This window comes from Lagenorhynchus albirostris, chromosome 5 (assembly GCF_949774975.1).
Source record: "Lagenorhynchus albirostris chromosome 5, mLagAlb1.1, whole genome shotgun sequence".
Taxonomy (NCBI): domain Eukaryota; kingdom Metazoa; phylum Chordata; class Mammalia; order Artiodactyla; family Delphinidae; genus Lagenorhynchus; species Lagenorhynchus albirostris.
Genome location: NC_083099.1, coordinates 41169959 through 41188230, shown reverse-complemented (window position 1 = coordinate 41188230; position 18272 = coordinate 41169959). Strand labels below are relative to the sequence as shown.

At 42.8% G+C, this 18272-nt stretch overlaps 1 protein-coding gene across 8 annotated transcripts in view; it reads right to left on the bottom strand.

Moving 5' to 3' along the window:
- Window positions 1-631: 631 nt before the first annotated feature.
- Window positions 632-18272, bottom strand: part of SCHIP1 (schwannomin interacting protein 1) — a 123789-nt gene continuing 106148 nt past the window's right edge. For 4 of the 8 annotated variants that reach the window (XM_060149914.1, XM_060149910.1, XM_060149913.1 and 1 more), the window contains 5 exons: window positions 9830-9947; window positions 8655-8852; window positions 7651-7774; window positions 5172-5265; window positions 632-1272 (listed from right to left, as the gene is read on the bottom strand). In XM_060149914.1, the coding sequence (XP_060005897.1) occupies window positions 1221-1272; window positions 5172-5265; window positions 7651-7774; window positions 8655-8852; window positions 9830-9947 (586 nt within the window). In that variant the 3' untranslated portion in view covers window positions 632-1220. Of the gene's footprint in view, window positions 1273-4628; window positions 4746-5171; window positions 5266-7650; window positions 7775-8654; window positions 8853-9829; window positions 9948-18272 lie in introns of all 8 variants that reach the window. The other 4 variants (XM_060149909.1, XM_060149908.1, XM_060149912.1 and 1 more) reach the window with 2 other exon arrangements.

The following is an 18272-nucleotide window of genomic DNA, read 5'->3' as shown; positions in this document are numbered from 1 at the left end:
GTGGTCTGTGGGTGGTTCTGGAATGTTGATTGCTCATCTCAGCTTTAGTTTAAGGTTCTCTAATACCTGCGTGGACATTCGCTAATTACGTCGATTTTCTGAAACTCTCTACCTATTGAGGAACAGTCTGTAACCTGCTTTAGACTTGGCATTTTTCTTCACGAGACCAATAGAAGTGGTTAAAATGTGAAAAACGGCACCAACTGGCCTTGGGAAAAGTGTAAATGCAGGCATCATCTGTTCACGTGGCAAATTTGGGAAACGCAGTTTGGATGCAGTCATTGGCTCTGACAAAACCAGCAGCTATTAAATAATAAAGTATTGAAATTCCAGACTGATAACTTTCAGCAGTAACAATGCTGGCTCTGATGTGCCTGATGTTGTCATCTTTGGATCACACACACACACACACACACACACACACACACACACACACACACACACTCACACACACACACACTCCCATACTCTCCACGATCTTCTTGGCGATTCCCTGCATTTCTTGTTCTCCGGAGCCCTTTGTTTCTTCGCTGATAAAAGCTTCCCGGTGGGGATTTCAGTTGAGGAAGAGTGAAGAGGGAAGAAGTACAGCCAGTGTAGGGCTTGCTAGTGAGCAAAAAGACATATCCTATGAAACAAAGTTTTAATTTTTATTTTACATATTTATACATAAAACTTTTAAGGAACCCTCTGAATCCAACAGAATGTTAATAGCACATCTAAAAATGAACTTCAGGTAGTCAACATTCACAAAATGTTGAAAACTGATTAAAATATACATATTACAGAGACCTACAACTTCACTACGAGGCAGGCATGTATTTTTTGACTTGGATAGCACCGTCATTTACAGTTCTTCTTTAAAACTACAGTGAAGAATGAAAGCAGTCAAATGGTAAAATACTGCTCCAACTCAGAATCTCTAAACAAATAAAAATAAAGTTAAAACTACCCTCTTTGATTAACCATGATTTGGGATGGTGTAAGTACTGTACATTTTTTGTAACAATATTTTATTAAAATGCCTGATATTTAGTGGCACAGTAAAAAAATTAAAATAAATTAAGAAGCAAAGGCCAATCACTGGACGTTAAGCTTCAGACATTATCGATGACTAACACTGATATTTGTTTGTTTCTATGCCACCTTTAGCAACAGCATTTTTACAACCACAGAAGCAAAATAAATTCTAGCTTGTCCTCTGGTTGGATGGCTTCTTTTCACTTTGCAGGCATTTTCTCGGCCATGTGCTTCTGCTGACTCTCAGCGTGTCTGTAAAATGAATAATACAATTATTTAGTGCTAAGGAGAAAGCCAAACTGCCTTCCCATCAACAGCTAAGACATCCTCCAAACGGAGGCTCGGAGTTACTCGTAGTGAAATCAAGAGACTCAAGAAACGGTACTTCGTTCAAATGGATTCGCCCTCTTCCAAGTTTTATATTCTATGTACGATTCCTTTTATTTAGTAAGCCACGGGATTAACCTGAGACATGTAGAGGTCACATTCCTTTGAGAAGAAAAGTGCCGTGTTTAAAAATGAAAAGAGAAAAGTAACTAGGATAATTTATTCAACAAATGTTTAATATGTGCCTTCTCTGTGCTCCTGGTGCTGGGGATTCGGTGGTGAGCAGGGATCTTTGTTCTCATGGAGTATATATTGTAATGGAAAGAGACAAGAAAGGAACAGACAGCAAGCAAGGAGATAGCAGATAGAAGATTAAGTGCTAAGCAAAAAGTCAAAACAAGGTGTTGTGACAGAAAGTAACTGCATGACTACTTTATCCAAACACGCACATAGATGCACATCTAAGTATTAACAAGGCTCTTGTTAATAATACAATAGTTCAATTTTATTCTTACAAAGGCTAATGTCTTCCAAACAAACGGTAGGCCTTTGTGGTTGTCAAGATTTCCCACATTTGCATATTTTTTCCCCCTCAGTTAGTCCCAAGGGCATGATCACGGCAGTGAGCAGGCGACAGGGTGGGGTGAGTCTTACTCATCAAGCCCTATTACGGCCTGTGAGCCCAAAGTTGGGCTAACCAGCAGCTGGCCAGTGGAGATGAAGTGGGAGGAATGGCTAAGCTGCTTACATCACTCGATCGGGCACTAAGTAAACGTCTTCCCAGGGAGTGGCAGGGTCTGAAGGCTGCAAGAAACAAATGTTTTGAAGGAGGATCTTAGGAAATTATAAATCTGGCAAGAGAAAAGCATCTAAGGGTGTGGTTTTCAGCTGTCATCAAAGGTCCAGGGGCAGTTTCTGGGTGCTGCCTAGCCTTGGGTAGTCAGTGACATCAAGTTTAAACTCACTGGTATTATGCAGAATGTCTCCCATCTGTGTTACAGGGCAAATACATTCAGAAACAGAGAAGTGACAGCAGCGTCCCTGCCACATGCAGCAGCCCACAAAGAATATTCTGATATTCAGTTACCAACAAAGGGACTCAGGAAAAAGACATCAATAGCACCCTATTCCTAAAAAAGAAATTATGCCTTCTAGCAGACCATCTTTTTTTTTAACATTTTCATAAAGTAGCTCATGGGCCTCACTTGAACAAATTCAGCTCCTGAAATATTTTGATGCCCAGTGACTAAGATTCCGTGGTAGCTAATTAAAGTGTAGTTTCTTATAGCAGTTTTAAAATATGTATCTGTGTGTGTGTGTGTGTGTGTGTGTGTGCGCGCGCGTGCATACAAACAACAAGGGGTTTTCTGAGACAGAAGGAAAGAACAGGCAGGCAAGAGCTTCAGAAAATATTGAAAGCTGGGTGTTATTCTGAGACATACATACAAGGGTGAATTTCATTAAAATTGTAAACAAAGGAGGGAAAGGGTTTCCTTCCATAAAACCAAAAGGTTCTCGTCAACTATTTATAAAGTCTTTACTAGGATTTATTTCACTCAAGCCCCACAAGGACTTCTTTTTATCAACAATCCCTATTGAGGACCTACTACGTACTTGGCAGGCCCTGTATTAGGTTCTGAGGACACAGCAATGAATGAAAATAGTGTTGTCTCTGCTTTCAGGGGGCTTATAGCCAGGTTGGTTGTAAACCATATAACACAATAGGATTAGCCTCTACTTGGGAGGGATGCCGTGCTGCCAGGAGCACAGAGGGCCCTACATCAGTCTTGGGGGATCAGGGAGCACTTCTCCAAAGAGGTATCTAAACCCAGGGTTTTCAAATTAGGCTGTGCATTGGAATCATCTGGAAAGATTTAAAAACTCCTAATGCACAGGCTACTTCACAGAACAATTAAATCAGAATCTCTGGGAGTGAGACCCAGACATCAGTATTTTAAAAACTCCCCAGGTGGTTCCAATGTGCAGCCAAAATTGAGAACCACTGATCTGAACTGACACCTGAATGGTAGGAGCTGCACAGGTAAAGGGAATAGGTGAACAGGGCTTCCCAGCGGCCAAGCGCTTGGCCTTCTGGGATCTGGCTGCAAAACTCTGGCTCTGCTACCTTTAGGGAAGTTTAAGTATCCTTAGATCCCTCCATGAGCAAAATTCTATTTCTGCAGCCAGGAATGGGCATAGAAACGTCTCCCCACCTGCTCTAATTTAAAGGGTTCCTCCAGTACCTTTAAATTAGTGACTCCTCTCCTTTGAACCCCATGGTTCTGCCCACCCTGTCTCCCATGATCACACCATCTGAAGGGATAAGCAAAATTCACCGCAAACCTAAGTAATAGCCTAACATTCTGAGAGAAGGGAGGAGCCTCTGCATGTCGTCTTAGCAACGAGGGGTGCCAACGCTGCTCTGAGGGGCAGAGAAACGGTCTCTGTTATCATAGGCAAAGCCACAGAATTGACGAAAGAGTCTATATATTTTTCAGAAGATGCATGTCCTGGTTGTATATTTCACTACTGATTTCCCATAATCTTAATCCCTATATGCAAAGCTGTTCGCGTAACAAAAAGGCAGGTGTCTTACAATTGTTGGTGCAGTGCCCGAATACAGCTGTAGGGGGCAATAATAGTATTTGAGTGTTACTATATTTCACATGCAGGCAAATATGCTAAGACGGTATGAGAAGACCTTCTGGGTTTTTGTGTTTTCGTTTTTTTGTTAGGGGTGAGGCAATATAACATCCAAAGTGTACAAAACAGAGTGCTGCCCATAGGTCTTTAAAAACTAACTTAAACATAGTTCTGCAGCATTTATTTTGCTACCCGAGCTATTTTTATAACACTGCATTTAGAAAAATATTTTACCCAGTGTTACACACTGAGAAGTGGTCCCTGTGGTGAGTGCTGAGAGCATTTTCACTACATATGTTTTCAAACTTCTCCTGGATGGTTCTGGATCATGTGGTTAATTCCTTATGTTACCGTGACAAGCAGTTTTCTTTCTCTCCTTGGGAGCTTCTACTCTCTGAATACCATTTCTGGGATTAATAGTAACTGTTGCCTTGTGGTTTAAAGACTTCCTATAAACTGTCTCAGACAAGGCGGCATCGTAAATACAGTACAGGATCATAGGAATGCTCACGGTATTTCATATACTTTATATATTTATGGTGAGAGGCCTTTCCACAAGGAAAACTATGAAGAAATGCAAGATCTTGACCAGCATTAGCCTAGTTTCCCTATGCCCCAGGGAAGGAAGCATTCTTTACCTCTTTACAGACAGGCGCTCGGAACCAGGCCCAGCTAGAAACTCAAGTCTTGGAGTCTCCCCATGGTGAGAGCAATCTGGTGGCGCTGGTGCTGTGGAAAGATGCCAGTGTCCTTGCCTTCCGGGCATGGCAGATGCGATCAAGAGTCAGGTCATATAACACCAAGTGCCACTTGGTGGTACCCACCACGTGCTGGAATCGTGCCAGCATGGAATGGCTTAGGGACGACTCTCAAGGGGACAGTCCTTCAGGATAATGTCCTCAGGCCAGAATTGCTGACCTGATTTAAGTGGGGGTGGATGAAGTTCTAATGCACTTACAATCCATCACTAGGGGAGGATGGTTGTGAAGAAGCCATGCATTTGGATGGGAGCAGTTTTGGCCTCTTCCCCTCCATCTAAACAGCTGACACCAGCAGAGATTAGGCGAGTTACTGATGGAAGTAAGGAAAGAAGTTCTCTAGAGCTCGCTCTTGCCTTAATTCTTAGACTTCCAACCATCCCAGGCTTCCTTCCTTCTTTGCAAAGATGAGGGACCACTGACCTGGTCAGGTCCTCGATGTCCACCAGCATGGCGTCTTGCTCTGTGTGCAGCTCATCTCGTATGAGGAGCAGCTGGACCAACTCTTCATTCAAGCCTGGGGCAAAGAAACGAAAGCATTTAGAAACAGATAAAACTGCATCTAAGTCAGGACGCGAAACCACTTATGCACCATTATGTACGTACGATAGATACAAACATATATACAAACAGCTAAACACAGCAGGAGACTATTTTTGCTAAAATGTAGAGTTCTTACATTAGCTCCTCATAAGCCCAGGAGAGGTCACCAATCTGAGAGCACGACTAGCTTGCATACTTATAGAAGTGTTGACAGAAAAGGAGTACAAAGTATATCCAATTACATTCACATGAGAGTGGGAAAAGAAATTGTTAGCCGTTAGGAAAACAGCTTGTTAGAAGAAGCGGGATTTTGTTTTCAAGAAACGTGAACGCGGAAGGCTGGGGCACGTTAAGTTTTCCACCGTTCACCTTCAGGGTGCTCCTGCCACATGGAGAGCCGGGGGGGCCACTGCACCCGACAAGAGCCCCATCAGACCCCCCCAGCTGGGGAGGAAGGCGCCTTGAGGATGCTCAAAGGCTCCTCGGGGTCGAGGCGAGGAGCCTACGTGCAGGTTGTTCTAGGAAACAGTAACATCTAAAGCTGTGTGAGAACCAGATGTGTAAGACCTGAAGAAACAACCCCTGAGTTCTCTGGACAATGGGTGCTGAGGAAAGTATTCTTCAGGATTTCTACCGGGCATAAAATAGATGGAAACATAACTAGTCTTCCTGAAATCAGTGTACTGGGTTTAATTTGGCTTCTGCCATTGAAAAATATAAACAAGCAGGGAGCTCTCTCTTGCTTTTCCCCCCTCACATCAGCTAAGAGTGAAAGCTTCTAGGTCTGGACATGTGGACACATGAGGGATAGCATTCATTTAGCAAGAGCTCTGGGCCCAGAAATTAAAGAAAGGAAGGGGGTATTCAGCGAGGTCCTCCTTGGAAATGTTTGCAGAGATCCTGACCTCAAATGATGCATTTGTCTGCCTTTAGTTCAGATTAGTTTTCAATTTAGAAAAGGACCAAAAAAGTCATACAAAGAGGTCTAAAACTCCATCTACTCCTGAAAAGGACTAGCTGGCAATGTTATTATTTAAAAGTCTAAGAAGGATGTTTCAGTGGTAAAAAATCAGAAAGCCTTTTAAGTCCTTAATTCCTAGTAATTTATGCTCAACTAAAATTAAAATGTAGTAGAATTTTTTAAAAGCCTGTGAATCTATGGTTTCCTAATTAAAATGTTAAATCCTTTCTCTTGATTTTAAAATGCTGAAGGTATTAACTTGTCACTGAATACATCCAATTTTATTTTTTCTAGTGGGTTCTTAGGGTAGCTTTTTATACTAGTACTCAGTAGGGTGCCTGCATAGTGTGTGGGAATGTCTTTTCTGTATGAAGTTTTAAATTTTTTATTATGGACATTTTCAAAGAGATACAAAAGGAAAGAGAATTGTTTAAGGAATCCCCCTGCCCCATGCCTCCAGCCAGCTTCAACAGTTATCAACTCATGGCCAGTCTTGAACTCATCTATCTCCCCTTCTCCCACTAGATCATTTGAAAAAGAATTTCAGACATCATATTATTTCATCTGTAAATGCTTCAGTATGTGTCTCTAAAGACAGGTCTCTTTTTAAAAAAAATTTAACATAACCACAATACCTTTATTGTACCTGAATAAGTAAATACATCTAGTTGGTTTGCATTTGGTTGGCATGTCTCTTAGGTGGTTTTAATCTATCAGCCTACAGACTTTATGGACTTGTATGTTCCAGAGGCTGGAGGGCTCGTGAGTTCACCTGGGCTAAGCATGCTGTCCCAGTGAGCAAGCTCTCTCATTGGTCCAGCACCTGCCCTTCCCTGCGTAACCAATCACTTCGAGTGAATGCCACTCACTGACCACCCGCCCTGCACACTTCCTGTGGAGGCCCTTCTTCATTCTGGGGGGAAAAGGCCCACGCCTTCTCACCCTATAATTTTCACATATCGGTCACATATACTTTCACCACCTGGAGTCCCACAGCATAAGTCGAATAGAATTTGATGACCTAAAATGAATGTACGTGCAAGTAAAGCTGAGCGTATAACTGTATAATAAATGACTTGTAACTACGAAATTATATTCTACGAACAGGCGTTGGGAGCCAACTATATGTCAGGCACTGTGCTGGGAGCTGGGGATTTCAGGCGAATAAAAAGGATCCCTAACCTCTGTGAACCTTGAAAAAGTCTTAAAGTTTCTCAACATTTTACAGTAAAAAAAACCAAAAACAGAAAGAGAGCGTTGTGATTCTCTTCTTTTCCTTGCAAGTACACAGGAGGACCCCAATGAAACGTACCAAGGAGCTGAACCCAGGAAATAGTACTATCCATCCCATGGTATTTTACACTTAATATCCCATTTTCCAGAGCATCTTACACTTACTTTCTATCTGGGAATGGAGATCATTGACTATCACTTGTAGCTGCCCAATAGTCATGTCTCTCAGGTCAGTGGGCTTTAAACTTCTTTTCATCAAGCATTCACTTATATGAGGCATGTGTGGCAGCTGAAGACAGAAAGGGAAGAAATGGAGGGTGAGCTGCAAGCACACTGGACGCACGACCCAGTGTTCTCCTAAGAGACCCACCTTCATTCACCCACTTCAGGTTCCTTGCTTAAAAGCTTTCCCCATCTGACTTTCCCAATGTGAGGCCCTCCATATATGCACATCATCTGAAACGCTATTGGCATCAGAATGGGACACTACTCAAATATGGACTGGTCTACGACTGAGAGTCAGTTATGACATCCACAAATGAATTACCAGGGAGCTCAAGTAATGTCAATGACATGGATAAAATTAATAATATCAGCTACTTATTAACTTATAGCATGGTACAAGCACTGTGCTAAGTGCTTTGACTACTTTTTCCACAATCGTGCTCTGACACAGCTATTATTATTATACCCATTTTATAGATGAGAAAACTGAGACGTGTCCAGAGCCCCACAGTAGGTCAATGGCAGAGCTAGTCTTAAGCTCCAAAGCCCAGGGCTCTCATCCACTCTGCCATACTGTCTTCATTGAAAAGGGGGGAACATGAGCTAAAGCAATAGTGAGTTTGCCATAGCAATGGGTTCTTAAACTGAGAGTGCTTTAAAGGAATTAAAATATTCCCATGACAGATAATACTGCCCCTAAGAAACACAGTAGATATGAATCAAGAGCAAAGTTTACTTTTGTGAGTGAAATCTGTTGCGTGTGTATCCTTCAGTGATACAGTAGGAAGGAAAAAGAAACAGACTTAAATGTTTCTCAATGACAGTACGTTTTACACACTGCCTTGTAAAAACCCAAGTTTGCATAACTCTGGGAAAGGACTGGGACAGCCTCAACCATTTGCAGCCACCAAACCCTCGTTTGCATTTCAGCGTTCGCTGCTTACAAGATCAGCGACGGGAGACTTCTTCCTGTTCTGTTTTTCCACTTCTACTTGCATTTTGGCCATTGGTTTGGCCATGGCAAGGGCCATTTTGGCTTCGGCTTGCAATTTCTTTTGCCTTGTGAGGAAATCCATGTCATCCAGGGATTCGGATTCCTCTTCAGTAGTGTCTCTATCGGAATAGGAAGAACTCTGTTTGCTCTGTGAAGGGAAAAAGAGCAGCCCTGAGCTTTGCGTGCCGGGTACCATCTTTGGAGCTGAGCTTACAGTCTTCCCTGAGCCCTCTCTCAAAGCAGCCAAGGGTTCCCTCCACCAAGGGACTCAACTCTTGATGTGATTTGTACCCATCGCAAGTAACGTTTTAAAAGCTACTTTATTTCCTCAGTCAGTGATAGACTCTGATTTTAGCATAAAAAGTAACATAATTAATAATAGGGAGAATATATATTTGCAACAAACTTGAGACATTTCTTGGATTCTTACTCTCAAACCTTTCTTGAAGTGAACAGACACAGCAAAATATTTAACCCAGAGCTAAGGCGGTGCGTTGCTCCCTGGAGCGGACAGGATCTCAGATATCCTATGAAGTTCTGACGCGGTATTGCACTCAACAACCAACACGGTTTCCTATTAGTTAGTCTTTGGTAAGAAAGGCGATAGACCTCCCAGAGAAGAAAGAAATCCAGCAACAAGCACCCAGGATCATCAAGCCATCTTTTGTAATACGTGTGCAAGGAATAGTAACCAATGTTTAACCCACATTACCTTGCTGGCTTCTCTGAGCAACAGCTATGTGCTACCATTCCCACCCCTGCCTGGACCCCATCCCCTGCCTTTTAAAATGTGTCCCATTGTTAGTCTGCACTCATATTTCTAAGCCCAGTGGGGAAGGATTGGTATATAGTGTATTTTCTTTTATAATTTTTAGGGCCTATGTGATTTCTCTTACGATTTAGTATGAAAGTCGTCTCTAACTTTAACAGAGCTTACGTATCCTTCTTGGATCACAGTTTTGCTTTTTCAATCACTGTCACATTTTAGGAGCATGCCATGTCAAGAAATGTCAGGAGACACCGCTTTTTTAACCTCTGACATGTTTGTTTCTGACTAACAACAGAAAAGAAGCTAAACGACCAGGAGAGCACACTCTGAGCCTCAGTGGCCGCTTCGGGACTCACCATGGGAGACAAGGGGGTGTCCAAGCTCGTTTCGGTCTTGCTGTCATCGGCATCGCTGTCCTTATCGCTGCCGCTGTCGTTGACAAAGCATATCTGCAGGTTCATCCCACTCTGCAGGCTGGGCAGAAGGAAACAGGACACGAATTCCATTCAGCTATTTGTCATCTGGTAGCAACCGAAAGAACTGCCTGATTTTGCTAAAGAAAGTAGTTTAATGTGTTCTTCCAGGGAGCAGTGGGTGAGCAAATATTACTCCCAACTCACAAATGATAACTTTTACTAGAAGATAAGAAAGATAACTTGATAAGCTGATAAATGATAAGATGATAACTTTTAACTCATACTGTATCCGTTTTTTTTTCCACACACAAATTCACGCTGGGAGAAAAGTAATTTCAGGCCACATGACAGCACCCAGCACAACATCAAACACATAGTTGGTACACAGTAAAAACGCGTTGAGACACTGAGTTTACATTTTTTTGTCGGTGAAGAGGAATGGGTCCTCAGCCAAATGAGGCTGCTTGGTGTCAGCTAGTGTCCTGCCCCACGGGGACAATCCAACGATGCTCATTAGATACAGCATCCCGGGGCCAGAGCTCTCCGAAGAAAGACTCCTTTTTCTTCCCAAATAAGGTCATCTGAAGGAAAATGTTATTTGAGGCGGTTGTCAAAAGCCAACCAAGGGAGCCCATTTATGCCATTAAGAAAAAAACATACCAGAGGTTCACCCTCGAGAAACTTAAGGAAACGTCCAGCTTAGTCAGAAAAGCAGAATGTTGGAACACAAGGCTCTACAGACTGCCTTGCGTACAGAGCCTCAGAGGCAGAGATGTCTTGGGAGCTCATTATGCCGAATCTGGGAAGCTCCAGAGGGATGTTGCCGGAAATGTGGTCACAAAGGGCCAGCCGGCTGTGTATCTGCTATACACGCAACCAGGCTGTGGATCCAACTCTGTGTCCTAACCTTCATCTGAAGTCGAACACATTTCATTGCTGTTTGACAACAAAGTGTTTTTCAAGAAGCACTTTCTTAGCATCCCTAGTAGCCCCAGTCTGTAGGTTTAGAGAAAGAAAAGGCAGAAGGAAACTCCTAAGCAGCAAGGGGTCATAAGGAGGCTCCTGTAAGCCAGGTTTAGGACAGGGGACACCAAATCTGCTCTGGCGTCATTATTGTCCCAGTGAGAAATGCAAAGAGCAACTCGTCTGATAGCTGACATTCCCATTTGCTTTTTTTTATTATTATTCAAATGGGTAGGGATGCTCTGCATAAATTGCTCAAATGACTCATTTAAAGCACTTTGACTGAAAACAATACAGAACTCAGAAAAAGAAAATGTACTGATTTAACACAGGCACCATCATTGTTATGGGTATGTACCGCCACCTATTGTTAACTTCTCTAATTACTGAAAGTCCCAGCTTATTTTCCCCAGGAGAGAAACGCAGCCTTTCCCTCTGTAGGTCCAGTTCCATTCCCCCACTACCCTCCGGTGCAGGCAAGCAGACCCAGGCCTAGGGCTGGCCGCAGAAAGCGACAGGTTCTGCTGTGATCAGCTCAGGGTGCTTGGAATCAGTAGGACTTAGGTCTGAATCCTTACTTCTTTCCCAAGGCACATTACTTTATGAAGCTCAGTTTCCTCAACTGTAAAATAGGGTGAATAATTCAGTGGTTTGTAGAAAGGATGAAAAGAGCTCAGAGATGGGCACAGGGCAGGTGCTCTGTACCTGTTCATTATCCTCCTTTCTCTACTTCCTGAAAGCCTAGACAAAAAAACCCACGGAATTTTAAAGGTGATGTGACTTTGTAAAGGGACCCCTGCAGTCACCTACTTGAATACCTGGCCTGGTCACAGCAATTCCTGATGCACAACTGACTCACTGGGGGCGTCCAGAGCTGACTTTCACTGTTAGGCAGCTTGAATATTTATTGAGCTGGAATTTGTCTCCTTTTAACTTTCTATCATTAGAATATATATATATATTTTCCTGGAGAAATATAATATGTTCAGGTTACCCTTTGATCCCATATAAATTAAGTTTTAAAATTTATTGTCTGTAGTTGGTAAAAAAAAAAAACCCAAATCAACCCATTTTTAACAATAAAACTCAAGATACATGGATCGGACAACAGTGGAAATTAAAAAAGTGCAAATTAAAAACAGACATTTTAAAGTCATATTTTAAAATAAAAAAGACATTTTAAATTAAACCTAATTCGAATCAAGGATTATGTAGTATTTCCTATTTATTGAATAACTAAAGTCTTGAAAAGAAGACACTATATACACAGATTATAAAAATATAAAATAACACATGATACCACTGCAAAATAAGGTTTAAAACATCCAAAGATATATATTTTCATTATGAAGAAAGTCTGATCGTAAATTCTGTTGTTCTGCCCCCAAATTGACCTTTGTGCTAAGGATCAACTCAGACCTAGATCAACTATCCCATGCAGTGTTTCTAACTCAGGAAAGGCCAAGAAAAAAGAAAAGGGAAGGATTTAGTAGTCGGAGTGAAATGAAAAAACACCTCAGGTAGAAATTCAGAAAATCGCCTTAGTAACACATTATCACCGTGGGAAACTGAGCAGAGCTTCTTACAGGGTGAGCCTTATAATTCCTTATAGTGGTAATCACCAAGAGTATTACTCTCAGGAAAAGGAAATTATATGATATTACAGCTAATAGTTCAGCGGGGATTTTCGTACAGACATCTTAAAACGGACTCAGGTTTCAAGAAGGATTTGTTTGCCTTTAGCCTTTAAGAGGGTTTAAGATGAAGGCGGCCTTGGGGAAACTCGACCACAGCTCCCAAGCAGCGGCCAGCGCTGAGGGCCTTTGTGCCACTGGGTCCAGGAACGATAACCCCTGTTCCTGGCCCCTTCCCATCCCGGGGAGGCATGGCTGTTCTGAGGCTCTCCCTCCAGCCACTCGGAGCCCCGGTCCCTCACACTGCGGTGTCTCGCCTATAACCAGGCTATGCAGTCTGGCGAAATCCCAGCAGCCGGGGGCTAATTTGCTTGGAGCTCTCAAGCACCATCTGAGGTGAAAACAAAACACTAACCTCTTCTTGTTAATTAGTGATATAATTTAAGGTATCCAATTCAGGGTCACTTGATGTTTGGAATGGCGTTCGGCAGAGGGCTATGAGCAAAAGGCTGCTTGATGTCTGCCTTGCCTGTGGATTTGATTACTGGAAGGTCTGCGTCCTGGTCACCCCGGAAACCTCTTCTCCTTATGCCATGAAAAACCACACTGCAGCCCAGAGTTACTGACAGGGAGCCGAGGGTATGGGGAGGGGGCTGTCATGGATGGAGAAGGCTCAGAAACGTGAAGAGATAGAGACTAAGTGTGCTTCCTGGACATCTCAGTGTGAGCGAACGTGGCTTTCTGAGTGACAGTTCCTGTTGGCCAGGATCGGGAAAGCATTTAGTTGATAGGCTGTTCAGCACCAGTGTCCACTTGGCATTTACAGTGAGGAAAACTTACTTAGAAAACACATGTGCTGACCTCCAACTACTGTCAGCAGGGATATTATGAAAATATGCTCGGAATTGAGAGAATGATGGAGATGGCAAGATCTTAACTACTAAGAGGATATCTCGAAGACCTAGCTACCTGGTGATATGGTTTGGTATAAAGACAATACCTTTTTCAAAATACAGGGACAAGACCAGTTTACTCCGTGGGAGAAGTGATGGGATGGTCTTTAAGTTTGCTGTGACCTCTAGTGGGGCAGCAGCATTGGGAATCTGGCCTTTGTCCTTGGCCTTGGGTTGCAGTGACTGGGAGTGGCCTGGTCTGACGGCCAGCTCCGAATCCCAGAACCATTTGGTGTTTTCTGATTTTAAAAACAGGAATCTCCCAGCACTAGCTTAGACCGCCAGCGTCCACAGAGGAATGCTGAAGATTCTTTGGTTCTATCCCCTGCATCACGCCTTAGTTAATTTCACTTGAACGGTTACAGTGAATTTGAGTTTAAAAGTGTGTTCACTTCATTCTCTCCTTGGGCTCTACAACCACCTGTGGATTCCAGGCAAGGCAGCGGTTACTCAAAGAAGTCAGATAACTTGCCCCAGATCTGTGACAGCCTGATTATTAAAATGGTCCCAATTCTTCCCGTCTCTCTATCTGGTCCCCCTATAACAAGACTGTGGGTTCTCCGTCAAGAGGTGGAGTCTATTTCCGGACCCCTGGGCTGGCCTCCTGACTTGCCTTGGCCAACAGAATGCAGAGGAAGTGACAGTATTCCGGTTCCGAGCGCCTCCATCCGTCCACCCCCCCACTCCCCGCTGCCCCAAGGAACCGTGCCGCTGCCCGCAGAACAAGTCCAGCTCAGCCTGCTGGCAGAGGAGGGACTTCGTAGCACAGAACTCAATCGGCCGTTGTCCCAACTGAAGCCCCAGGCGCCTGACGGAGCTCAGCCAAGAGCAAGCCGTAGCGGTACCTCGCCAACCCGTAGCCAATCGATCATAGACACACGAGTAAGCCCCGTGGGAAGCCAGCTCTGATCAGCAGCGGAAATCAGTGCTTATCATCGGATGCCACCGATGTGGGTGGGTTTTTATTACACATCACCACCATGGCAACAGATAAATGGTACAAGATCACGAAGCAAGAGACTATAGGCTGGGCCTCTGGTGTTTGAATCCAGTGGCCTTTGCCCCATACTGCACTGCACTTAACCTTTGGTTTGGATATATTAGGTCTTGCCTGTGATGGCAATATAATTTTAAGCACATAATGCCTCCTGTAGTTGCTTATAATTTCAAGGCAATCGTATGGTTTCCTTAAGAAACAGAGAGGAAACTTTGAAATGCCTATGGATTTCAAACATGCATTGCTCATCTTCTGTCCAAAACCAGTGTGGCTGTGAGAGCCTCTGGCCCTGCCATGCCATTCATTACTCAGTATTCCCAACTAGTTTGTGGCTGGGCTGTTAAAATATATTATTTCTATTTATTTTAATGAATCTCCGATGTATTATTCAAAGGCTTTCTACATAATGAATATTATCACCCATTATCTTTTCCTGTTTCATGAGAATTTCAAAGGGGACGGAATATAAAATGTGCATTGTAATTACCCAAGGGTAGCTGTAAACACATTTCATTTTTCTAAGGATTTGTCGTGAAGAAAGAACGTGGAAGCAATTGAGGTTTGGGTAAGTTCTAGATGTACTGCGTGTGTGACGGTGTGTCTACAGATGTGCTGAGGTGGGTTAAAATGAGGTGCTGCTATTCCTTAATAAATTGTGAAATACCTTTCCCATTTCCCAAACCTTGCTCCTTATTCTTCTTTTCCCTACTGACTGTTTTGTATTGACATTTACCATGAAAGCTACAGAATTACTATTGAAAAAAAAAAAGGAAAGGCAAAGTTTCTACTTCTCAATATTTGTTATTGTGAAAATATACTGCTATTTCTTATTTTACTTTAGTGGGATTGTGTTAACTTTCTTTTGCTAAAGAGTGTGCAACGCATGAGATGATAATTTGACTTTTTAAAAATTTAAAAAATTTTAAATTTGAAGTATAGTTGCTGTACAATGTTGTATAAGTTACAGGTGTACAATACGGTAATTCTCTATTTTTAAAGATTATACTCCATTTATAGTTATTATAAAATATTGGCTCTATTCCCTGTGTTGTACAATATATCCTTGTAGCTTATTTTATACCTAATAGTTTGTACCTCTTACTCCACTACCCCTATGTTGCCCCTCCTGCTTCCGTTTCCCCACAGCCATCTCTCCTAGGTGCCAAAGGTGGTAACCACTAGTTTGTTCTCTATATCTGTGAGTCTGCTTCTTTTTTGTTATATTCACTAGTTTGCTGTATTTTTTAAGATTCCACATATAAGTGATATCATACAGTATTTGTCTTTCTCTGACTTATTTCACGTAGCATAATGTCCTCCAAGTCCATCCATGTTGCTGCAAATGGCAAAATTTCATTCCTTTTTATGGCTGAGCTGACTTTTTTAAAAAGAGTGATATTCACATAGGTGCAAACACTGCTGGTCTAACATATATGATCATACACACAGAAGTATTATAAATGATTTTTACAACTATATTAGAAAGAAAGGGGATGTTTAACTGTTCATTTGTTTGTTCATTTGATGATCAGGTAATAACATCTCTGCAAACCCCACGGCACCGACTGGCCAGTGCTGAGCTGATGCCTCCCCTTTGGCCAGGGCACACACTTTCTAGTTCACTACAGTCCCACCTATTGCCTTTTATCTGGGCTACTTCATTCCTTTATGTTTCTTGCTGGCCCCTGAAGGCATGTTACAGTTCACGGCCCCTATATTAAGTGGATGCATAGTAGTAGTTGATCCAGGGACAGAAATCAGGTCTTCTAACAGGTACCAAATGCTTGGATCATTAAATCACAATATACAAATAGAAATGTGGACTCTATAGAGCGTTGGAAGGGAACTCAAAAAAATACTTACTAGACACTCCCTATCTTATAGATGAGCAAGGAAACACTTTCACTTACCTGGACATTAATTAGTAAGTAAGGTGTTAACCAAGAAGAGTGAATGAGCGGGGAACTAACTGCAGTAGAAAAGTGGTCTGCGGGATGGGGGAAGCAAATGCAGAAAGAGGGATGGAAAGCCGGCTCTCCCGCTGTTATGTGCCCAGAGCAGTTAAGGGCAGTTTCAAACTCTGTGCTAGAGATAGGGCCGGGGGAAAGGGGGGCACCATGTCTCTTCATGTCCTGTCCTCACCCCACATCTTACAGGACTCAGGCTTTTGGCTTCCTCAGCGAAAGCCACGGAAGGTAGCTCCGAAGGCGGCTGGAGTGCGAATGGCCCTCTCTGGGTTTTCTTCTCCCGATCCTGCGCATACTGTTTCTCTGCTCCCTTTTCTAAGGCTCGCCAGCTCTGGCCCTTCCATCTGTGTTCGCGTGAGGGCTGGTGGGCATCCGACTCCACGTGGCCACAGAATCTTCTCACCACTGAAGGAACGGACGGAGGAGTGGACTAGCGTTCACCAGCTTTGCTGTGGGCAAGCAGCAGCCCCTGTGGCCTAACCCGATTCTCTAGGGAGCTATAAATACTTGCATTCCTCAGACAGCTGCTGATTCTAATTCCACATCAGTGTCTAGTTCCTTCAATAATGACCACGTCTATGTAATCCAATTTGGAATTATAGGATCTTAATGTTAAAAAATGCATTTTCACCAGAAATGTTTTCTGCACGCATTGAAGACCAGAAAGGGTACTCTTCTGATACTGCAATAATAATGGAATGAAACAGCCATCTCTCCTAGGTGCCAAATGTGGTCTCCTTTCCCTTAATTAAAGCCAAATGATTTCTCTGCAATCTACTTTCTGAAATAAAAAGAATGACCACTTTTGAGCACCTACTATATTGTAGGCACTTCGTATCTATTACCTCTAATCCTCAGATACACCTAAAACAAGTATTATGATCTCCATTTTGCATATGAGAAAACTAAGGCTCAGAGGTTAAATTATACAGGGTCACAAAGCTGGCATTTTATTCTAGGAGAGTGTGGTGAGAAGCCAGGGCACTATAAGAAGGCTAGAATAAATTCATGAATGGAAGAATAAAAGAGAAGATGAAAAAAGAAAGCAAAACAAAAAATTGGAAACAACTTCAGCGTCTAACAATAAGAGATTAAGTATATTATGGATTGACAAATATACACTGATATGTATAACACAGATAACTAATGAGAACCTGCTGTATAGCACAGGGAACTCTGCTTACTGCTCTGTGGTGACCTAAATGGGAAGGAAATCCAAAAAAGAGGGGATAGGGCTTCCCTGGTGGCGCAGTGGTTGAGAGTCTGCCTGCCGATGCAGGGGACGCGGGTTCGTGCCCGGGTCCGGGAAGATCCCACGTGCTGCGGAGCGGCTGGGCCCGTGAGCCATGGCCGCTGAGCCTGCGCGTCCGGAGCCTGTGCTCCGCAACGGGAGAGGCCACAACAGTAAGAGGCCCGCATACCGCAAAAACAAACAAACAAACAAACAAACAAAAAGAGGGGATATATGATACATATGGCTGATTCACTTCGCTGTACAGCAGAAACTAACACAACATTGTAAAACAACTATACCCCAATTTAAAAAAAGATTGATAGAACTACGAAAAAAAGTATATTATGGTGAAATATATGACGGGCCATTATGCAGCTAGTAAAAATATATATAATGGAACAGTTGTGAATATGGGCAAATATTCCTGATGTATTGTTAAGTCAAAAACAGAAACAAAAACCAAGCTCTAAAACAACAGGTATACTATGATTCCAAGTTTGTAAACAAAAATGTGGAGCTCTCTGTACAGAAAAAGTGGCAGGAAATATACCTAGATATTTTTTCGTGGAAGAAATTCAGTTGACTTCAAATTTTTCTCTTTTGAGTGCCTCTGAGCTGCTATGTGTGGGCATTTA